Genomic DNA, 24895 nt, shown 5'->3' with positions numbered 1-24895 from the left:
AGCCCCGCCAGCACTGGTACCCTCTTCTGTGCAGTCTGACAGTTCTGCCACCATGGCACCTACCTCAGACTCCTTCCCTGCTGTCCCAGCAGGCAGGCCAGATTCTGCTCCTTCAGCTACAGACGCTGAACCTAGCAGCCTGGCTCATCCACTGAATTCTTCACCAGCAACTCTCAGTAAGCAGGTGCTGGATGTCATTCTTGAGGCAAGGAGGCCTAGTACTAGAGCCATTCTCAAGGAATGGACACAACTGTGCCCAACTTTACCCCACATATCCTTCTCTTCAATTAAGATTCATGCCTCTGTCATCTCAGTTCATTATAATACTGAGCCACCCCTTTTCTGTCATCCCCTGGTCAAACAGTTCATGAGAGGAGCCAAAAATGTAAGACCCCCCCAGGAGAGCTCCTACTCCTGCCTGGGATCTTAACTTTGTATTGGAAAAGCTAACACTTCCGCCCTTTAAACCTGCTGTCACAGCTGAGTTAAAATTCCTCTCATGGAAGACAGCTTTACTTCTAGCCATCACTTCAGCAAGAAGAGTGTCTGAATTGCAGGCCCTTATGGCATTGGAACCATTCATTGTCTTCCATGCGGACAGGGTTTCCCTCGGGACTAACCCATCATTTATGCCCAAGGTAGTATCTAGTCTGGCTTTAAACCAGTCCATTCATTTGCTAACTTTTTTCCGTAATCCTCAGAATAAAGGGGAAAGGATTGTGCACTCCTTGGACGTGCACAGGCAGCTCAGGTTCTATCTGGACAGGACTAAGCCTTTCAGAAAATATGACCAGCTGCTGGTCAGCTTTGTGGCAGGAGCTGAGGGCAAGGCCATTTCAAAGCAAACTATTTCTAAATGGATAGCACACTGCATCCATTTCTGCTACAAACAACATAGGGAAACCTACCCCACACGGGATCAGAACACATTCCACTAGGGCAACATCTAGCTCTACACATTTCTCAGGAGAGTCCTTACCAGGGACATCCTGGAAGCTGCTACCTGGAGTTCAGTAAACACCTTTACCAAGCATTGCCACCTGCCTATCTTTTCCAAATCCAGGTCAGGTTTTGCACCAGCAGTCCTGCAAGGCATACTAGCCAGCCCTATATCTTCTTGACTGCCTCCACTCTTCTTCAGCTTTGGGAATCCAGCCAAATGTGATGACTACAACAGTGAAACATGAAGAACATAGTACAGTTGTGTACACTTACCGTAAATGTAGATGTTCGAGTGTATTCACTGTTGCAGTCCTGGTTTCCCACTGTTGCAGTCCTGGTTTCCCTCTGTTGCAGTCCTGGTTTCCCTCCCTCCAGTCCCCTGATTTTTTTCTCTCCTCTCTATGGCTATTACTCACCCCTTTCAGGGGTATTGGTATTTACTTTTTCTGGTGGTGGTTTCCCCACCATAACTTAAGCTCCCTATTTGGGGGGCTCCTGACATTTGGGGCAAGAAAAAACTGATGTAATGGCGTCTGCTGCCTGTTTATATACCCCTGACAACCTGCTGTCAGTCCTGGAGCGACAGCATCCAATGCAGAAATACCAAGTCTCACTGCAACAGTGAATACACTCGAGCATCTGCATTTATGGTAAGTGTACACGACTGTACTTTTTCTGGCTTCACATATGTGCATCTGTTTTAAGTAGAAGATTGTGTGCCTTTTTCCCTTTGCTCCTTAATGTGTTCTAGTCAATATTCAGAGAGGAGGAATCAGTGGGATTCTTCTTGTCCAATACTTCGTTGTGTGTGCACACCCGTAAACTAACACTTTGTTGAAGCACTTTTGATTTAATTACAGCATTCACTCATCTTGGGTACACATCTGCCATCAATTAAAGAGACTCAGATTAACCACAAATAAAGTTCAGCTGTCCTAGTAGGATTTTCCTGACATATACTCAGTTGCCTGCTACAGCAATAGCCACAATTCGCAGAGAGCTTACAAATCATTAAAGGGATCTCTTTGTTGAAAGGTATTAGTCAGGAGAAGTGTACAAAAAAAATTCTCAGCATTGGATATACCATGGAACACAGTGAAGACAATCATCAAAAAGTGGAGAAAAGATGGGACAACAATGATGTTGCAAAGAACTGGATGTCCCTCCAGAATCGATGAAAAGACGAGATGAAAACTGGTCAGAGAGGCTGCCAAAAGACCTACAGCAAGACTGAATGAGCTGCAGGAATTTCTGGCAAAGTACTGGTTGTGTACATGTGACAATATTCTCCATATGTCTGGACTATGGGGTAAGGTTGCAAGACGGAAGCCTTTTCTTACACAGAAAAACATCCATGCCCAGCTAAAATTTGCAAAACAATGCACAAGCCTCCCAAAAGCATATGGGAAAATGTGTTATGGTCTGATGAGACCAAGGTTGAACTTTTTCCCTCAAAAACAGAGACTCAACATCCTCTGCAGTTATACTCCTCCAGGAAATAACTCTCCCACAATAGAGGAAATTTTACAATGGGCTACAACAAACCTGCCCCAAGAAACTGTCCTGTTAGGCTACCTAATCCTAGACTGGCTAGCCTGCAACTCCAACAATCCCTCAAACCATATTAGCTTATTTGGATTCTCACATTTAATCGAAGAACCCACCAGGGTTGACAAAAAATCCAAAAAACATTCCATACTCGATTGGACTTTAATTTCCCCAAATACAATTATCATGTGGGCTGCCTACCTAATGAACTGAGTGACCACTACCCCACATTTCTCCTTCGTAAACAGGTAAACATACCCAAACCCATACTATATAAAGAAACTAGAGATGACCACAAGTTAAATCCACAAATTCTTAACAGCATGCAACAACAATGCAACTGGCACCCACTACAAAATCTAGCATTAGACCAGGCAGTTGAGTTCTTCAGTAGTACTTTTATGAATGTTCTAAATACAGTAGCTCCAATTAGGAAACTTAGAACTAAAGTTAATTATGCCCCTTGGCTAAGTAAAACCACAAAAGACTTACTAAAAGCTAGAGACAATGCCTGGAAGATCTGGAAAATGAATAACACCATACAAGACAGACAAAAGTATCAACAACTTCGGAATCCGGCCAAAGAACAAACAAAAATGGATAAACAAAACTACTTCCTACATATCCAAAACAAACATTCCAAAAACCCTCAAAAGTTCTGGCAAGCTATCAATTCCCCTCCAAAACCCGGAAAAACTACCACCCCAACTCCCAGCACCAATACTGACAATGACAGCATAGCTTCTCAATTTAACTATCACTTCACAGAATCTATTCGGTCATTATCCACCCAGCTATTTAACAATGGCTCTACAATCACCCCCGTTATAGATAACAATAATATACCTTCCTTTTCACTCTCACCTGTACCAACCTCCACAGTTAAAAAACTATTCTCAAAACTGAAACCTACCACTCTCGCAGCAGGTGGTCTATCCACTAATTTCCTAAAATTAGCTGCAGAGTCCCTAGCCTACCCTGTCTCAGTTCTTATAAACCGCTCCATACAAGAAGCCTACATCCCCCAACTGTGGAAAGTGTCATATAATGTTCCCCTACACAAAGGCAGCAACTCCTATGAGCTATCAAACTACAGCCCCATTGCTATCTTATCCCCCCTTTCCAAGCTCCTGGAGAAATGTTTTCACACCCAAGTGATGCACTTCTTAACCTCACATAATCTCCTCTCCTCTCCTTCACACAGCATGGCTTCTGGCCAAACCACAGTACAACTACTGCTCTTCTCTCTTTTACCAACCCGGTTGACCAACTTAGAAACAACAACAGCTTCATATCAGCCATATTCTTAGATCTCTCTAAGGCATTTGACATGGTCCAACATAACCTACTTTTAGACACTCTGTCCACCATGTCCTTTGCCCCCTCCACTACTTCCTGGTTCAAAAACTACCTCTCTGACAGAAAACAGTCAGTCAATTGGCAAGGTGTACTATCACCCCTACTACCCTCTACCATAGGTGTTCCACAAGGATCAGTAATGGGGCCTCTACTATTCACCATTTTCACCAACAAACTACATACCTCCACCTTGCATGCATCACTGATGCAATACGCAGATGACTCAACTCTAATCTGCTCAGCCCCATCCATAACAACTCTACAAAAGCTAACCCAAGAGTCCTTCTGCTCTGTGGAAAAATGGATTACTGATATCCAACTAATTATAAACCCCAACAAGACCAAATTACTTCTTTTCACCCCCAACAAATCCAGAAAAACACCTCCTTCCTTCACTGTCACCTCCAAAAACGGAACCACAATCTCTTCCTCCCCCCATACTAAGCTACTTGGTGTTGAAATAGATAAGGACCTTCATTTTGATGTCCATATCTCTCAAACTATTAAAGTACATAAAAAACTAGGAACTTTATACAAACACAAAAACTTTCTATTAGACCAAGCACGAATCACCCTAGCCCAAAAACACCTTTTGTCTACCCTATTGTATGCATCACCAATCCTAACCCACATCAGGAAAACAGACCTAGACAAACTAGAATCTTGTTGCAATAAGATTGCAAAATTTGCCAATAACTCTACTTTTAGAAGCCACCACTGCCTTGCCCTAAAGGAGCTACAGTGGTTATAACTCCCTCAATTAATTAGTTACTACCAACTAGTACTCACCTTTAACATACTAAACAATCCCCACAAAACTCCAGCCCTAAACCAACTACTGAACCAGTATTCAGCAAACCGTCCACTACACTCATCTAACAAAACCCTGCTCTGTATATCCAAAGCCAACAATACTGCAGGGAAAGCTCTCTTCTCTCATACAATTGCTAGGAAATGGAGTAACCTCCCCCAAAATATCTCTTCCGCATCATCTATCTTACTGTTCAAAAAGTTACTTAAGTCGCACCTCTTGCAGTCCTGGCTCTGTCCTTGCATCACATAATGCTTTCCTGCTCTCCACCAATTCTTCCTACATTCCACTCTTCACTGCTCACTTTCTCTTTAATACAGTAGCCAACACTGCCATACATGGCCTACTATGTGTAAATTATTATGTCTTCTGTGATGCATCTTTTGATAGCAGTGGTGAATCTGGAGTTTTTCTCTCCCAATTTCTGCCATCCAGGGTCTACTATGTTTAAATTAAGTTTGCTTGGAAGAAACCATTGTAAATTTTCTACTGATTGTAAGATGTTATTCCTTTGATTGTAAATTTGCCAGTGTACATATTATTTGATGTGGAGCTTTTCTCCCCAGGCCTCCGCTGTAAATGGACCTCGTTCCAGTCGGACTTTCCCGGTAAACAAATGTAAAATTAAATCAATAAATAAATTTTTGCCCACAATTCCAAAAGGTACATTTGGCGCAAAACCAGCATTTCACATCACCAAAAGAGCACCATCCCCAGGGTGAAGCATGGTAGTGGTAGTATCGTGCTTTGGGTTGCTTTTCTTCAGCTGGAACTGGGGCTTTAGTCAAGGTGGATGGAATTATGAACAATTCCAAATACCAGTCACTTTTGGCCCAAAACCCTTCAGGTGTCTGCTAGAAAGCTGAAGATGAAGAGGAATTTCACCTTTCAACACCACAATGACCACAAGCATACATCCAAATCAACAAAAGAATGGCTTCACCAGAAGAAAATTAAAGTTTTGGAATGGCTCAGCCAGAGCCCAGACCTAAATCCAATAGAAAATCTGTGGGGTGACCTGAAGATGGCTGTGCACAAGAGATGCCCTCACAATCTGACAGATTTGGAATGCTTTTGCAAGGAAGAGTGGGCAAATATTGCCAAATCAAGATGTGCCATGCTGATAGACTCCTACCCAAGTAGACTGAATGCTGTAATTAAAGCATAGGTGCTTCAACAAAGTATTAGTTTAAGGGTGTGCACACTTATGCAACCAACATATTCTATGTTTTTTATTTTTTATATTTTTTCCCCTAACAGATTTGTTTTTCAATTGAATTGTACAGGTTATAGGTCACATTAAAGGTGGGAAAAGTCTTGAAATTATTTATTATGATCTCATTTTTTTATATCACAAAAACCTGGCATTTTAACAGGGGTGTGTAGACTTTTTATATCCACTGTAAGTCCATAATATTCTCCTCCAGTAGGATTTGCCGCCTCAAAACTTAAACTTTTAGATCTGACATTGTTGTCTTCATTTGGTCTTCATCCTGTGGGTATAGGCACCGAGCCGGTCATATCCAAGCTACTGTGCTGAAACTGAACCCCTCCCTTGCCTATAATGTCCCTCTCTCCCTCACTACCTCAGATCTTGTTAAGTGGGTCAAACTTGAAAAAATTATTAGACGTTGGTAGTACACAGCAAAGATGTTTGTTTAAACAAAAAGTAAGCGTTTTCACGGATGGACTCCGCTTCTTCAGACTAACAATGAATTAAACCAACTACACATTTAAAAAGTCTATCTAATCATACACCAACCAGTAAGGGAAAGCCTTAATCATGCAATAAAGCAATAAAGTGCTAATACAATGTATTATATACAAACATCAAATCCTACAGCACATATTCATATCCCAACCCATAAAAAGCAAAACTTTAGTCACTCAAGGGAACAATAAAGTGCTAGTGCCAACATATAAATATGAGTTCATCTTCCCAAAAGTATAACATCTATTTGAAACACATTAAACCATATAAAAATATATATTCTATATAAAAATCATGTGTGTGTGTGTGTGTGTGTGTGTGTGTGTATATATATATATATATATATATATATATAAGTAAATAAATCTAACTTACATTAAATGCATAAAAATATCAAATGGGTCGTCTGAGCTCCATCTTTGTTGTGAGTTTTTGGCTATTTGTGAGCATCATTGTACTCGAGTACGGTCTTTAAAAACTCTATTGTTAGTTTCTGAACTTTTCCCTACCCTTCACGTTCTTCGTAGAGATCAATTTTCGTTGCTTGTCATCTCTCTGGTCAGGTTCCCTTTTCTGTCTTTCTGTCATGGCTGATAAATCGGACAAGTCAGAGAAAGGTGCTAGTTTTAAAAAATGCACTGGGTGTGGGCATAAGGTCCCACCCTCGGACGGTCACTCGTCATGTGGGGTTTGTTTAGGTGTCCCTCACTTAGACTCTGGAAGCTATGTTTGTGTGAGGTTTTCTTCCCCTACCCTTGCGGACAGATGAAACAAGCTGATTCTTAAAGGTTCTTCTGGTATGGGTGCAGGAACTCAACCTCATGTTAAGTCGCCAGAGACTAGAAGCAAGGATGTAGCCAAGAAAGGTGAGAGAGAAGGAGAGAGAGAGAAAAAGAAATCCAGAAGCGACAACAGGCTCCCGGAGAAGCGGATCTTCCCCTGCTGCCCGTGAACCTTCTCCCAAGGTTCGGCGTAGGTTCTTCCCCTCAGCCTAGGTTCTCTCCCGAGCCCCCGGATACAGCCTCTTCCAGGCATCACTCCTGGCCTGCATCCGTGGCTTCCTCTGCCAGGTCGTCCCATAGATTATCTGGGAGAGAAGTGGACCACCTTATGAGAGAGTTCCTGTGGGCTTAGATCCAGCTTGGAGTCCTTCCTGCCCCCTCCCCACTGCGAGCAGGGGGTCCTTCCCTTCCCCTTTCTGGGTGTCCACCTTTCCCGAGCCCCAGGGCTTCAGGACCTTCAGATGTTGCCGACGTCGACATTTTTGGTTTCTTCAATCCCGACCATGGCCTTGAGTTCCTCGGCCCCCTTCTCCTCGGTGCTCGAGGGCTCATGGAGTCATAGTTTGCTCAGTGCTGGCTCCAAAGGTTTGACATCAACATTGAGGTTTTCAGTGCCTTCCCTTCCCCTTGGAGCTTCGGTGCTCATCGTCGGGGGAAGCCCTCACCTTCTTCCCAGTCAGTTTCTTCAGCGACCGACTCCAGAGAGGAGTTCATTGTGCCTCCTCTTGCACAGGTGCTTCCAGTGGACTTCTGCGGGAGTCAATTCAGGGGAGGAACTGGAAGCCTGGGGCTCCGAAGGGAGAGAAATCTGGAGGCTGTCGTCGAAGTGGAGGACTGAAGAAGTCGGGTCTAGAGTCCTGCTGGAGCTGAAGAGGATCTGGAGAGGGTGGCACTGAGGATCTCGACACCGAAGTCGAGAGGACCCTCTCCACCACGTTGAATACATATGTAGAATGGGAGCCTGGCTCCACAAGCACCTGCCCCGAAGCTTTGTGCACTGGCGGAGCCGAAACCCCTGACCCCATCTGCGCCAACGGAGGAGTTTATTACAGACCTGCTGCAGAACTTGCTGATTCGTCTGTTTGCTTTTGAATACTTATTCTGTGTGAAATACTGTTGCTTTAAATTCAGTGTAGTGCCATCTCCATATTGTGTCATGTACTACATATGCCATGCTCACATCTCTGGAAATCTCGGGTTGATTTTCAAATACTGAGTTCTGTTATATTGTAGTCTCCAGTGTAAGGTAGTTGCCAGTTATGCTTCTCTGAACCTGCTTGTATGTTTTGTATACTAGACTCTTAGATGCAAGTTATTATTTTTGCTGTTAACCATTTCTCGTTTCTGTTGGTGCTTGTCATCATTACTGTTTTTCTTCCGGGGCCTTGCTTGTAAAAGGGAACCACCCATTGTAAGCTATCTCTGTTAGAAAGTAAGTACTGGGGACAGCCATTCTTATGCTGTAAGGGTTTTGCCCTAATTTAACAGGCGTGGGAAAAGTCTGCACATTATGACAGAGTGGTCCAGTCATTAAATGGGAATCACTGAACCAGTAGATATAATGTGGGGAGACAGACGCCAACTTTCCCACAGAAAGAAGTAGAGAGCGATACTACATGCTCAGTAAGTGTTCTCTTGTTTTTTGCACCTTCAATGTTATCCAGTAAAGTCTGGAGCCAGAGGATTTTTCCAGGTAAAATGTCCATTAGGAGTCCAGAGGACTTCACTGCACTAAACGCTATGTCTCTCTGTCTTTTCTGCTCTGTCTCAGTCTCTTCCAAAAAGAACACTTTGCAGGCCATTGTTCGAGTCATGTAAAGTGATATTTCTGGGCCAAGGGGATCTTTCAGTAATCAGAAAAGTTCACATGTTGGCAATTACAAAAAAAAAAAGATACTAATCCTGCTGATTTGTCATAGACTGTAGGAGATTCTGGCTCTTGCAACTCACAGTTAGTAAAAAAGTGCGTCTTTCACACAGTTAGATAAAGGCTGTTCAACCTCAGAGTTAGTTGTACTACTGCAGTAATCCTGAGTTAGATGACATGATGTTCTTCATGTTTCACTGTTGCAGTCATTACATTTGGGCAATCTGTTGGCAGGTTGCCCTCAGTCGGCCTGAATAACAAAGTCTTGGGTCCTGCTTCAGTTGCTGTCTCCTCTTCCATGACGTCAGGTCATCAGTGGTATAAAACATGCAGCCAATGCCATTTTAATCAGTCTTTCTTGCCGTGCGGTGCCAGATGCAGAAGCAGTTTGCAAGTGCCGGTCGGCCGACTCCTGAAATTTTCGTTTGCGTTTCAGATCCGAAGTCTTCAAACTAAAGCTAAGTACCCCATTGGGGAAACTTTTTCTTGCTCCTTACCAATGTCAGTAAAAGTTAATAATTGTATTACTTGTGGGAAGCAAATACCTCATAAGGATTTTCATTTGTTCTGTATTCCTTGCCTAGGCCCTGATCACAACGTGCCTTGCTGTCGGGTTTTGTGCTAAATTTAACCAACCCACTATTAAGCGTCTGTATATTTTTGCTTCTAAATACTTTGGCTCAAGATTTAACTATCCTTAAATGTCGTCGGTTAGCAATCAGACTACCGGAATTCACAAAAAACGCAAAGAAAAAGACAGAGACAGACCATTGAGGTCCAAAACCGACGACGAAGCTTCTCCTAAGCCAGTCGCCGGTACTCAGCAAGGTGCTTTCGCAGCCCCTGATGCCCACTACTTTTGAGTCACAAGCCTCTACCGAGACCCATTTGGAGTCCGGTATGCCGCGAGATTCTTCAAGTATTGAACCCGCGGGTGTCTCTCCCTTGGATGGGTCCGGAGCCGCTGAGCAGGCACCGGCTTCTGAGGGTGTTTTCAGGCCTAAAGATTTATATATTAAACCAACACCATCATCAAAAACAAGGCCAAAACCAACTTCTATGTCTAAAAAACGATGTATGAGCCAAGTGCTCAGGCCCCTATGCCTAAAAAACAAATTATCAAAATGGCTGAGGATTTAATTACCTTGATCAGGGGTTCCCAGCCCCCTCCTGCTAAGAGGCCTAGGCAAGGCACTGATTATGAATCTTCAGATCAGGTTTGCATTTCTTCTGATCAGGAATTTTCTATTCCCCCTTATAAGGACTCTGATGCAGAAGAATCCATCCCTTTTGCTTTTCCTCCTGAGGATTTTTCTTTTGGAGAGACTTTGCATACCTTAAGGGAACATTTTCATTGGGAGAGTCTGGATTTCTCAGAATCCAAAAAGAAGCTTAGGGATTTTCTTCTTCCTCAGCATAGGTCTTTGGCTAAACCTCGTGTTTTAGACAATGTTGATGATGTTTTCTCATAATCCAGCATGGCTCCTGATTCCCTGCCTCCGGCTCCTAGTAAGCCAGACGGATATTACAGGGTTCTTGACTCCCACAAGTTTCTTTTCAAAAATCCTACTGCTGACCCTGAAACAATTTCTCAGGGTCCCAAGGGTGTTAAGGCTTCCACTACTAAAAATCATACCCCTTCTGATAGAGACTCCAGGGTGCTGGATAGATGGGGTAAGAAGGTTTATACGTTCGCAACCCTGGCAATCAGAGCTTTAAACTGTCAATTTCATATGCTTAAATATCAACAGCATGTCATGGGCTTACTTAAACAGAAAATGATGTTGATTTCTGATTGTGTGGAAAATAAAGAGTTACAGGATTTATTGCATTCAGCTGAACAAGTTGGAAAGCATACCTTGCAATGTGGTTTTGATTTCTTGGAGGCCTCTTGCAGGGCCGCCATAACTGGATCTGTGATAAGAAGGCATGCTTGGCTCAAGGAGCAAAATCTGCCTGATCATGTTAAAGCTAAATTGTTGGATGCTCCTTTACAGGAGGACAGTCTGTTTGGTAATAAGGCAGAAGAAGTTTTGAAAAAGATGGAAGACAAAGCTAAATCTATGCAAACTGTAAAAGATTTCTTGCAAGTGCAGCCACCCAGGTTCAGTAGGCACTGGCCTACTAAGAATTGGTCTTTTCCAGTACCCAACAGAGCCGCTCAGGTAAAACCCAGACACTCCAAAGGCTCCAGGTTTCAGTCACAAGGATCTTACAGGACAAAACAATGGGGTGCCTCCACCTCCAAATCAGGAAGTAGCAAAGCACCCCTCTACGGTAAACAGTCTCAATGACTTTCCTCTGCCATTTCCAAGCACTTATCTTTTGGCAGCTCCTTTGGGGGGAAAATTAGTACTTCATGCTCAAAATTGGCATCTAATTACCCAGGACAAGTGGGTCTTAAATATAATATCCCAGGGATACAGATTTCATTTCCACACGTTGCCCCTTCCAAATGGATGGCCAGATCTGCCTCCAAATCAGTGGGCAGAGGCCCAAAAACAAGTCATGTCCCTCATGGATATGGGGGCTATTCAACCAGTACCAGAAAAGGAAAAAGGACAAGGTTTTTATTCAAGACTTTTCGTGGTACCCAGAAAAGACAAATCATGGCGTCCAATTCTGGACTTACCCATTCTAAATTCCTTCCTGGACATTCCAAAATTCAAGATGCTGACTCTACAACAGTTACTGCCTATGCTAGGCAAGGATGCTTGGTTGGTAACTCTAGACTTAAGAGGCTTACCTGCATATCCCAAACAGGGAATCTTGCAGAAGATACCTCCGGTTCAAAGCAGGCTATTTGCATCACCAGTTCTCTGCACTGCCCTTTGGCTTATCTACTGCGCCCAGGGTCTTCACAAAGTCTTCCCAAAGTACCTGGCACCAGTGATGGCATTTTGCAAACAAAGAAACATTCAAATTTTATCCTTATCTGGACGATTGTCTAATTCAGACAGAAGACAAGGACACTCTTCTACAACATCTGGTGTTTGTAAAAAGGCTTCTAACATGCCTAGGGTACACCATAAATGAAAAAAAATCACAACTGGTACCCTCTCAAATAATTACATTCCTGGGTGCAAGCTTGAATACAACTGCCCAGATGGCTTACCTCACGCCAGACAAGCAAATTCAATTGATAACATACAAGTGGCCAAAAAAACCCAGCTATCTACAAGACAAATTCAGCAGGCTTTGGGGTTCATGTCATCCTGCATTCTGCTAATTCCATATGCAAGACTGCATATGAGGAAACTTCAGTGGTACCTAAAAAGCTTATGGAGTCAACATTGTCACAGCCTGGAAACAATGATTCCTCTCATTCCTTGCCTGCAACAGGAGTTCCTATGGTGGGCAGAGGCCTGTCACCAAAACAAGGGACTGTCATTCATTCTACCCCCTGCTACAGAAACCCTGACTACAGACGCATCAGACTATGCTTGGGGGGCCCATCTGGCAGGGAGATGCATTCAGGGCGAATGGAGCCCAAATCAAATGCACCTACATATCAACCAGAAAGAAATGCTAGCTGTACAGAATGCTCTGACAGCCTTTAAGGACTTCCTTCATCCAGGACAACTACTGATAAAGATGGACAACACCACAGTTATGTGGTACATAAACAAGCAGGGGGGTGCCCACTCCTACCCTCTTTGCAGACTAGCCATGGCCTTGTGTAACACAGCCTTGACTTACCAAATACATCCTCAAGCTCAATTCCTGCCAGGAAAGCAAAATACTCTGGCAGACGAACTAAGCAGAAATCTTATCGACCCACACGAATGGAAACTCGATCCACATATCTTCAGCATGTTGACACGAAAATGGGGGAGCCCAGACATAGTTCTTTTTGCCTCTCCCCAAAACTATCAGACAAATTTTGCACAATAATTCATCACAAAAAAGCTTGGCAAGTGGATGCTCTATCCTTCAGCTGGAAAAACCTATCGGTCTATGCCTTTCCCCCTCTGCCTCTGCTTTCCAAGGTTTTACTAAAAGTCAGACAGGAAAAAACAAAAATAATTCTGATTGCTCCACACTGGCCTCGCCAACACTGGTACCCGCTTCTAAGGAATATGTCATACCTTCCTCCATGGTACTTGCCTCAGACATCTCATCTATTGTCTCAGCAGAACTATCAAATTCTGCACACTCATCTCCAAACTCTGAATCTTGCAGCATGGCTAATCAACTAATTTCACCAGTCACATCTCTCAGTAAACCTGTGATGGATGTCATTTTGGAGGCTAGAAGGCCTAGTACTAGAAAATCTTATGCTGATAAATGGAAGAGATTCTGTGCCTGGAACCAAGCACAAGGAATAAACACAGCAATGCTCAATATTCCTCAGATTCTGCAAGAATTAACTGAGATGCTTCACAAGGGCCTATCTTTTTCCTCTATAAAAATCCATGCCTCTGCCATCTCTGCTTACAACACAGAGCCTCCTATCTTTTCTCATCCCCTGCTAAAGCAGTACCTCAGAGGGGCCAAAAATTTGAGACCTCTAAGAAGAGCACCAACTCCTGCATGGGACCTCAATTTTGTGCTGGAAAAACTCACCCTACCTCCTTTTGAACCAGCAGCTACTAAAGACATAAAAAATTTCTTTCTTGGAAGACAGCCTTTATTTTAGCAGTCACTTCAGCTAGAAGGATTTCAGAACTACAGGCTCTCATGGCAGTGGAGTCTTTCATTATCTTTTTCCCGGACAGGGTGACCCTCAGGACCAATCCATCTTTTATGCCTAAGGTGGTATTCATTGTGGCTCTTAACCAGACCATTCATCTGCCAACTTTTTTCCCAAATCTGCAGAACAAGGGGGAGCGGATTCTGCATTCATTGGACGTGCACAGACAACTAAGATTCTACTTAAACAGGGCAAAATCTCTAAGAAAGTTGGAGCAACTACTGGTGGCATTTGCTGCAGGGGCAGAGGGGAAGGCTATTTCAAAGCAGACTATTTCAAAATGGATAAGCCATTGTATTTGTTTCTGCTACATGCACCATGGTAAACCTGTCCCCAAGGGGATCAGATCCCATTCCACCAGGGCTGCATCTACTTCTGCAGCTTTTCTCAGAGGGGTTCCTACCAGAGACATTTTAGAAGCTGCTACTTGGAGCTCAGTTCATACGTTCACCAAACATTACCATTTACCTCTCTTTTTTAAATCCAGGGCAGGCTTTGCCACTGCTGTCTTGCAGGGCCTTATAACTGCTACCAATGCTGTATAATTCCATCCTCCCATCCATAGCTTTGGGATTCTACCCAGATGTAATGACTGCAACAGTGAAACACGAAGAACATAGTACAGTTGTGTACACTTACCATAAATGTAGCTGTTTAAGTGTATTCACTGTTGCAGTCCAGGTTACCCACCCGCCAGCCCCCTTTTTTCTCTCTTATTATACCTCTTCTTTCCTTCACTATGCTCAAAAGCCTTTTTTGGTGCATTTGCTTTTACTTGGAGGTAATTTTTTTTGTGTTGTAAATTACATCTATATATATATATATATATATATATATATATATATATATATATATATATCATCATCATCATCCCCTTTTTCCCATTTACATTTGGTTGGGGTATTGTATTAACTGTTCTCCCTCACCAGATTGTCTTCTGCTTTTCTACACATGTGCCCATACCATCATAATCTGTTTTCTTTGATCTTTCTGCAATTATTTCCATCACCTCTAGCTTCTTCAACTGTTCTGCCTTTACTGCCCTGGTTTCTGTATCTGTCATATACTACACCTGATACTCTATATAATTGAATGTTTGCTCCCCATTTGGGGGACACCTGACATCTGGGGCAGGAAAAACTGATTAAAATGGCGTCTGCTGCATGTTTTATACCCCTGATGACCTGACGTCATGGAAGAGGAGACAGCAACAGATGCAGGACCCAAGACTTTGTTATTCAGGCTGACTGAGGGCAACCTGCCAGCAGATTACCCAAATGTAATGACAGCAACAGTGAATACACTTGAACATCTACATTTATGATAAGTGTACACAACTGTATAGGTTCATAGGGTGATACTAGGCTATCTGCCCTAGGGCATTTATAAGCCTAGCTAGAGAGTGTTTGGCTTTCGCCACCCTTTTAGATTAGTTGACTGTGCCTCTGTATAGTAGGTCACAGAAGATGGCCCTTTTAAGGTTAGTTTACTGTGCCTCTGTCTAGTAGGGACACAGAAGAGATCCCAGGGGTAAACCTATGATCTCCCATCCACTCGTCAAGATTTCTTTTGAAGAGAGTCATTGAGGTTCTCTGCTTAACATGGATTGGGATTTTGTTCCAGAGTGAGGGGGGCCTCTGGGATATGAACTGTCCCTCCAGCATGTCCTATTTATTTCTGTGCTGAGGTTTAAGTCCCTGGAGCATGTAGCTCTAAGGGATTTGGATTTCCTGAGGTGGAGCATGTCCATTAATTCTGGGTTGGACATGGCTTTATACATCAGGCACAGATCGCCTCTGAGTAGGCGATAAGCAACTGAGTAGAGCTGGAGTTTCTTTAGCCTAACTGCGTAGGGCATCTGAGTCCCTTGATCCTCTTGGTGAGGTACTTTCGGGGTCTTTCCAGTTGCTGCAGGTGTCGGGTAAGGTACATCCCAAATGGGGCATTGTGTTCAATTATGGGCCTGATGAATGATGAGTAGAGGGACACAGTGACCTCTCTTGATCTAGATGTGAACCTTTCGTGATAAGGTGGGCTATATAGATGGTCTTTCTAACCACTTTGGCAACGTGATTGTCAAAGGAGAGATTGCTGTCTACTTAGGTCCCCAAATCCCTAATTACTTCTTCTGTACTTAATGGATTACCACCCATGTGGTAATTTGTGGGCACTTTGTTTTTCCCAAAGGGGATGACTATGCACTTTTTGGCAATTTGCTTTAGGCCATGGCTCTGGCACCAGTTATCTGTCTCTGTGAGACCCTTTTGGAGGATGCTTGTGTCAGTTGGTGAGTCGATTATGGCACCCAGTTTGCAGTCATCTGCGAACTTGGTCAGCCATAGTCCTCCCGTGTTAGCCTGTACCTCAGAGAAGTATATACCGAACAAGAGAGGTCCCAGGACTGAATCTTGTGGGACGCCACTTGTAACTGGTTTAGAGTCTGGCATGGCACCTGCAATTTTGACCACTTGGGTTCTATCCCTGAGCCAGTTTGCAACCCATCTTGTGACATAGGGGTTGATATTTAAGCTGGTGAGCTTATTTATGATGCCCGAGTGGGGTATTGTGTCGAAGGCTTTTGCGAGGTCCAGGTAGGCTGTGTGGACTACCTTCCCTTCATCTATGGCCTTGGTGACTGTTTCAAAGAAGTCAACCAGGTTCAAGAGGCAAGATCTGCCCTTAACAAAGCTGAATTGGGTAGGATCCAGTGTTTGGAGGTTCCCAATGTCTTTGTTTATGAGTTCCATGATACGCTCCATAGCTTTGCAGACCAGGCTAGTCAGGTTTATAGGGCGATAGTTTCTGGGGTCCGTTGTGGCACCACCTTTGTGGAGTGGGACCACTGTTGCTGTATGCCATTCCTTGGTTACATATCCTGTAGTAAGGCTGAGATTGAACAGTGACTTTATGTGAGGGTTCAGTTCTTCTTGGAGCTCGTGTAAGACGCAGCCCGGGACACCGTCCGGTCCCATTGATGCTGTGTTTTTTGCTTTGGAGAGGGCAGCTGTCACCTGTGCATCTGTGATGTCAGGGAGGCTACACTCTGTTGGGATAGACATTTGCTCTTTTGGGGGGGGGGGGGGGGTTTGCACTGAACCTGTCTGCCAGGATGTTGGCAATGTCTGTGGGTTCGGTGTATTTTTTGTCATTTTGCACTAACTCAGAGCATATCTGGGAGTTGCCACCCAGGTTCCTGACATAACTAAAGAAGGCCTTGTGATTATCTTTAGCGTCATGTGCAATTTTTCTTTAGAAGCTGGCCTTAGATCATTTTATGAGGGATCGTAGTTTCTTGCTAGTACTGATCAGAGATGCCTTCCCTTTTTGGGATTTTGCTCTATCATGTAGTAGCTTCCTCCTTCTGTTGTATAGCATACTTATGGCTGGGGTCCACCAGACAGGTCTCCTGCCTTTGGAGGAGTGAGTCTTGTTTTATTTGGGATAGCACGATCCATGCATTCCTGTTGGTGTCCATAGAATGCGTTTGTCAAGGATTCTGCGGTTTGGGCCGTATTTTCCACTGGCCCCGGGGGCTTTGAAGGATTCCACCTCGGTTTTGAGAAGTGTGAAGTTTGCTTTTGAGAAGTTCTTCACCATGGTTTCCTTGGCTGGGGGTGGGGACGGGATATGGATGTCCAGTGAGATTAATTTATGGTCAGATCTTACCAATGAGGGCTATACATCTGGTATGGAACATAGAGTCCCCATTGGTGATGATCAGGTCCAATATGTTTTCCCCTCTTGTGGGAGTGGTGACCAGTTGTTCCATAGCATTTGAGTTTATAAATTCTAGGAACCATTGGGCGAGGGTGTTTGGGCTTGAGTAGTGCTCCCAGTCTATGTTTGGGTAGTTGAAGTCACCCAATATAATGGTGTTTGGAGAGACCTTCATATTCTCCAGTGTTCTCAGGAAAGCCGAGTGTGGTTCCTGAGTTTGGGAGAGTGGTCTGTAGCAGGCTACAAACTGAAAGGCAGTTTTGCCCACTGTTGGTTGCACATGGATGGTCTCCGATGCTTCGTGCAGTGCCACTAACCTGGAGGTGTGGGTATCTCTGATGAATATGGATACTCCCCTTCCTTTTGTGGTTCGGTCCGAGTTTTGGGGCCGAAAAGCATGGCATGAGGTATAACCTGCTAGTGCTGGGGTGCTCTTGGGATCCTTGAACCAGGTTTCTGTTACTGCACAGATATCGATATTCTCCATACTGAGGAGAGCCACGAGTGCGTGCATCTTGAGGTTTAGACTTCTGGCATTGAGCAGCATTACCCTTAGTTTCTTTTTCCTTGTGTTGTCTATGGAGGTGGGTTTGTCTTTTGAGCCTTGCCTAAAAAAGGCACTATGGGGGTGGCAAGAGCCTTAGCCAGTATTCGAAAGCCCAGGGGTGACAGGTGCAAGCCATCCCTAGCAAAGCAACGTGGCTTGTCGAGCATGTCATCCCAGGCTGACAGACACTGGATCCACTTTGAATGACACCAATACTTTAGCCAATTGTTAAAATTGATAATTTTGTCTTTATACTGTGGCATCATTCTTGGTGAGGGTAGGATGCTACTCAAGGTCAGGGTCATACCGGCCTGGGCTACATGATCAGAGAGCTCCTCTATGTCTCTTTTCATGTAGTCCAGGGAGGTACGTCTCAAGTCATTCACACCAGCATGGACAATGTACTTGTATATTCCAATCCCATAATAGAAAGGCAGAGCTAAATGTCAAGTAACTGAACCATTGCACATGTTGTGCATGTTAGCAAGGTAATGCTCAAGATCCTGCAAGTTAGACTTGTAGTGTATGGATCGAGAACTGACATATATACAGTATAAGCTGGTTGTAGAAGGGCAGAGGCACTAGAAATCAGATAGTGAACATCTGCTGGACAGTAGAGGGATAATGGTTAAGGTGTTTTCCATACAGGCACAAGATACAGGCTTTAGTTCTCACCTTTACAAGGGAAATTTACTAGGCTTAAAATGGCCCACAAAACAGTTAGCTTAGTACTTACCTGTGAACTTGTAAGAAAGCAAGCGAATTCCAGAAAAATATTTATTACTTTTTTATTCATTACTCTAAAGCCTTTGACTATGTAGACCACAAATTGTGGCCCGTTCTTAGAGAAATGGGGCTACACGGTCACCATATATGCATCCTGAGGAGACGTTATGCTGACAAGAAGAAAGAGCAGTTCAAGATTTGGAAAGGAGCTGTATATAATCACCCTACTTATTTAATTTATGTGCTGAATGTATCACATAGAGTGCTGGATTAAGTTAATTATATGCTGCAGACAACATTGCCAGAAGTATTGTCTCAGATATGCAGATTCCATTTTGATGGTGAGTAGTAGTTTGAGCTTGCTGATGAAGGTGAAAGCAGAAAATACAAAAGCTGCTTTATTTATCAGGATCAAAAACACAAAAATGATGCCATCTATCCCTGTTAATTCTTGCAAGTAGATGAGGAAGTAGTGGAAAAGTAACGCATTTTATTTTCTTGGGCCCAAAGATCTATGTAGATAATAATTGCAGCCATGAAATTAAGACATTTGCCTTTTGGAAGGAAAGCTATGGCAAATCTGGGTAAGATTTTAAACAGCAAAGGCATCACATTATCAAGAAAACTCTATACGGTCAAAACTGTGGTTTTCCAGTAATGTATGACTTTGTGAGCTGGACTGTAAGGCTGTGTGCTGGCAAACCAATGATTTTGAACTGTGATATTGGAGAAAACTTAAATTCTGTACACTGCATGGTCAAGTTTAAGGGGGGGGGTGGGTAAAGCGCTTAACTGTGAGACTGCAAGTAAGCAATGTGTGACTGAGTAGTCAAGGTGTAGCTTTGTGGGTATCCCTTTGCACACTTATTGAGGATAGAGCCCTCAAGTAGGCTTAGCACCTCTTTAGTGGGATGTTCACATTGTAGAGTCTTGTTTCATGCCCTCACAAGCAACTGTGCTAGTATGTCATAGGATTAGGGCCATGTACAGAAATAACTTGTTGTTTTCGGTGTGACTGTCTAATCCTGGTGAAACCAACCTCACCTCTGATGATAGGGAAACAGATGGGTTAATTGGGCAGCTGGAATGAGAACTGATGGTCAGCAAAGATGGGCCACAAAACATTTTGCAGAATTTTGCGTTTCAGGATGAGTCAGCATTTTGTAGTTTTTTCAATATTCTGTCTGCTCTGAACAAACTTTGCAGTTTTATATATTTAAATGCCATTTCCACATAAGTTTACCATTTTTTCTTCCATTATCATATAGCATTGCAGTCTGATTATCACTTGCTTACCTCACATTTCCTCAAACCTGTGGGACACTTGGTAGATGTCATATGTCACCACCTGCAGGCTGCAGCTTTTTACTGTGCATTCAGCAGCTTTCTCCTTGTGAGATAAATTGAATGTCATGGATTTTGTCTACACTCAGGGCCAAGAACTTTTCTTGTATGTGCTTTACTGTTCCTTGACTTATACCCAAACGGAGCTCAGGCAGTGGCTTGCAGTGAATCCATCGTGCATGAAGACATGGTTCACTTGTGCAAACAGCAATTGCCCTCCCTGTTGTCTTAAGTAATCCGTGCTTTTGTGTAAGATAGATGATATTGCAGTAAGTATGTTGCTGATTAATATTGCACTTTTTACTGTGTTTTTATACACTAGTGACCATTTAATGGGGCAGCTAAAACAGCTGATAACAACTTTGCTTAAAATTATTTGGTTGACGACAACCAGGTCCCAGATCCAAAAAATAGCTCAGGCTAACAGGAGACACCAACAGTTTTAATAGAAAACCTCAAGTGAGCTCTTTCATTTCATAAAATTACATACAGAGACATCTTCAGACCAAGGTTCACTTCTACAAACTTCACTTGTATAACATCACATGCACCAGTCAAAAATCACATGATTACAACAATTAAAACATCACATGGCCTTAAAATGCCCAAGTACAAATAAATAAACAGATTAACAAATTCTGCAAACTACGAACTGTTAATGTTTCAGTCCCTTCCTTTTCAAATACATAATAAAATCCTGTTGGTTATTTAAGCCTGGAGGGAAACCGGGATTTAGTCTAACCTGCCAGCAGTATTCTAACCACCCTAGCCCTTCTTCTATGTTAACTAACCTGTGTGCATTTTCCAATGATTCTGATACTAAAAGGTTAAAATCGATTCTGCATTTCTTGTTTTTATAGTGTTTACTAAGGGCATTTCTCTCATCTCCACTTTGTACTGCATATTTATGCTTGTAGATTATTTTATGCAATTCATAGGTTCATAGGTTCACAAGTTCATGCTTGTTCTTCCCACATAAAAAGATTTGCAGTCACAACAAACTATTAAATACACAACATTTTTAGAGTTGCAATTAAATAACCCAGGTATTGTCACTACAGAATTTCCTGTACTTATTTTATTACTTTCTGTAAATAAATAACTGCAGCAACTGTAGTTATAACATTTAATCATCCCATGTTTGCAAACCATTTCTCTGGGTTTATTTAATTTGCCCTGAAAAAAGTTTTTAAAACTTTTCCCTCGCTTTTGTGTAAAATAAGGTCTGCCCCTATTTTATTCATAATTTCACTGTTTGCCTTAAATAATCCCCAATTTCCACTTATAACTTCTTTAATAGCATTAGAATCAACACTATTTTGCACCAGTAGTTTTGTAATTTTGAGATGGTTTGTTCCCTATGTTATAGCTACTTCTCACATTTTTCTCTCTGAAGTTCATCTTTTCTTGCAGGGCTTTCTTTACTTCTCCTTCTGGTTATCCTCTGTTAATTATTTTATTGCAAAAGTCCTTCACTTCTTCTAAACATTCATTGTCTTTAGTTGTCAAATTACTAACTCTTGTTAGCTGCCCTTTAAAAACATTCATTTTAGTTAATTTAGGGTGCATACTGGAGTAGTGTAGATGCATATTCTGTACTTCTTTTTTGTATATTCTAGTAACTAGTTTGTTCTCTTTATACATTGTCACATCCAAACAATTGATCTCACATAAATCAAATTGATAGGTAAATTTCAGATAAGTACACACATTATTTAAATAACTTATAAACTTATAAATTCTTCCAGATTTTCTTTACCTCTCCAAAAAAAAAAATCATCAATAAAAATTTACAAATAATATTGCATTTGTAGTTACTATTTAACACATTTGCTAATTCCCATCCATGCATAAAAAACATTTGCATAACTAGGTGCCAAGGCTGCACCCATTGCCACACCATTAGCTTGTACAAAGATGTTTTCATAAAATGAGAGATAGTTGTAATTTAGAACAATATCAGTCATCTCCATTAATAAACCAACAGTATTAGGCAAAAACATTTTGGATCTTAATTCAATCCTGTTTCCATCCCTTCGTCATTTGATATCATTGTATATAGGGACTTTGTCTAAAGTGACTAAATAATCATTTTCATAAACACTGATTTTCTCTAGCTTGTTTAGGAAATCGAAAGCATCTCTCTCATACGTTGAATTAGTGGGGACAAGTTACAGCAGGTGTTTGTCAACAAAAACTGATAGCCCCTCTGTTTTACTGTTGGCACTAGCAACTATGGGTCTCAGCAGGGGTTCATTAATATCTTTATGGATCTTTGGAATACCAAAGATCCAACTAATTTTGGTGTTAGTGACGGACAAATTCTTTCTGATTTTTTCATCAATTCTTCCCGTGTAGAACCATTCTTCTGTACAGGAGTCAATGAAGGAATAACCTTTCTTCACATCTTTCATTGTTACTTTTTTATCAGCCAAAATTTCTCCCATTTTCTTTTCATAATCCCACCGTCCATTGCTACTATCGCACCCCCCCTTGTCAGCTTTTAAGAAGAGTACATTATCCATTTTCATCAACCTATAACACATTTTCTCATTTGATGACATTTTAAAATACTTATACTCAGGTTTGTTATCTAAAATGTCATTAATTTGCATTTCACATATATTTAAAAACATCTCAAACTTTTTTGGTAATGGGAGATTAAAAGAGCTGGGTTTGTAGTATAAGGCAGGTTCATTAGTTCGGTTTTCAAACATTACATCAAAATTTAACCGTCTAACATAGTCTCTGAGTTCATTTATTGTTTGCACCTTATTGGCTCTTGCTGGGGCAAAATTACATCCTTTACTTAGGACTAGACTTTCATCATTAGTCAAAACACGTGTGGATAAGTTTACTGTTTTGAAATTAACAGTTCCTAAGTTTTCCACGCTCATCTTCCCTTCTTCCAGTTCTTCATATAATTGTCCTTTTTTACAGGGCCGTTTTTTTGTCTGCCCTTTATTTCTAGAGGAACCATTCCCCCAGAATTGGCTGTGACTTGAGCCCACGATCTCTCCGCTGTATTTACTTTTTGATGCACTTCTATCGTTTGCTGAATAGTCAGGTGATGCCCTTTTTTGGTCTTACACTCATACTGGCAGAATTTGCGGCTTGCGAACCCGTAGCAGTTCTGTTTTCATTAGATATTTCGCTTTCTGTTCTCATTAGATATTTCGCTTTCTCCATTGCTCAGTCCCACATTATTCACACTGAAGTTGTTACCTTTATCAGTCCCATGTGTTTGTTTTCTTTCTTTTTGTTGCTGCAAGTGTTCAGATCTCCGCATATTGCTGTCCTCCATTTCCTCATTGTTCGTTTCGGCATTGGTTATATTGTTCATGGCCTCATTCTGAAGTTGTAGTCCATATGCAGCAGCCACACCCCCTACATAATCAAGCCTATCCCTTTCATATTTTTTGATTTTTCTCTTGCTCAAAATATCATTTAGCTGAATTTAATTTTCTTGTATAAGGCACATTTGCTGTTAAAAGTTCTCAGTAGAGGTAATTTCTTTTAGTTTAGAGAAGTTAACTCGCACATTTTCCATAAGTTCTTCTATTAACACATTATTGGAACTGAGCAGTATTTCCATATACTGCAAGCCTGCTCTTTGGTTCAGTTGGAGCCATTTATCTACCAGTTGCTTAGGGAGATTGTTACCAATTGGTAATTAAAAAATTCTTAGTCCTTTGTGGACTCTTTGTGCCTTGATACTGTTGTCAAAAAACATATGATCCCATTATAAGCGTTTGTTTACTAAGATCTTTTTCCATGTCACTAAACAATTCAGAAACACTTACATTGAACGTCGTAGGCATTTGCTGTTCACTACTACATCCAAATGGTATTTTAAGGTCAAGTGATGTTTTAATTGTAATCATGTGATTTTTGATTGGTGCATGTGATGTAATATAAGTGAAGTTTGTAGAAGTGAACCTTGGTCTGAAGAAGTCTCTGTATGTAATTTTATGAGACGAAAGTGCTCACTTGAGGTTTTCTATTGAAGTTGTTGGTGTCTCCTGTTAGCCTGAGCTATTTTTTGGATAACAAACAAAATTTGACCAATAATGTAATTTGATGTTAAACTGCTGTCCCTAAGAATTGTCTGAATTTCAGGAAGAAATGTAAGCAAAAGGGAGATCAACTATATAACTGCAGATCTGGTATACACTTGATGGACATTGAAGACCTCCCCCATTTGTCAGCAACTTTATGTGTTCTATTTGTGACAGAATGTCTGTGTTTTGTGCGATATGTCTGTACCATAGCCAGCCACTCACTAAGCCCAGCCTTGTAGTGATGTGCATTTCTTTACTTCTCAGTGGTGTTAGTTCACATGAATTATTGTATCAGTACACATACCCCATCCCGTTGTCATCTGTAGACTCATTTATAATTTTAACACAAACATCTTTTCTGTGATCTTGTCTTATAGACTGTTCCTGAGACAGCAGGCATCAAGTTTCCAGATTTCAAATCATCAGGGGTCACACTGAGAAGCCAGAGGGTATGTATGCATGTTTGAAGCACTGTCAATTTTATTGCATTTAATTGTACTTCTGCCAAAAAAAAAAAAGTTTCAACAACTGAAATAAGAAATGCTTTAGCCTGAGTTTAGCCATCAGTTTTGGTAAAAATGGTTTATTAACCTGCCTTCATCTGATTTTAATTGGATGTCTTTGCAGATGCAGTTTTCTTTCATTCAGTCATAGATAATAGAATGGTATATCCATTCTAAAAGTGTTTTTTTATATATGGTTTATGTCAAGGAAGAGATGTCAGAAGTAATTTCTCCTAATATCATTTGTGATGCTTAAAAATAATGTAGCATGGAGTGCATTGTCA

The 24895-nt window shown here is 41.8% G+C and overlaps 1 protein-coding gene across 1 annotated transcript in view; it reads left to right on the top strand.

The window, feature by feature from the left end:
- The window catches only part of DMAP1 (DNA methyltransferase 1 associated protein 1), a 634515-nt gene that overhangs the window by 487817 nt on the left and 121803 nt on the right, over positions 1-24895 (top strand). The window contains exon 8 of the mRNA XM_044086784.1: positions 24486-24557. Within this exon, the coding sequence (XP_043942719.1) occupies positions 24486-24557 (72 nt within the window). The remainder of the gene's footprint in view (positions 1-24485; positions 24558-24895) is intronic.

The sequence above is a fragment of the Protopterus annectens genome, chromosome 10.part0 (genome assembly GCF_019279795.1).
Source record: "Protopterus annectens isolate FY-2018-M chromosome 10.part0, PAN1.0, whole genome shotgun sequence".
Classification (NCBI taxonomy): Eukaryota; Metazoa; Chordata; order Ceratodontiformes; family Protopteridae; genus Protopterus; species Protopterus annectens.
The sequence above is the reverse complement of the archived record's forward strand: the minus strand, read 5'-3'. Positions and strand labels throughout refer to the sequence as shown.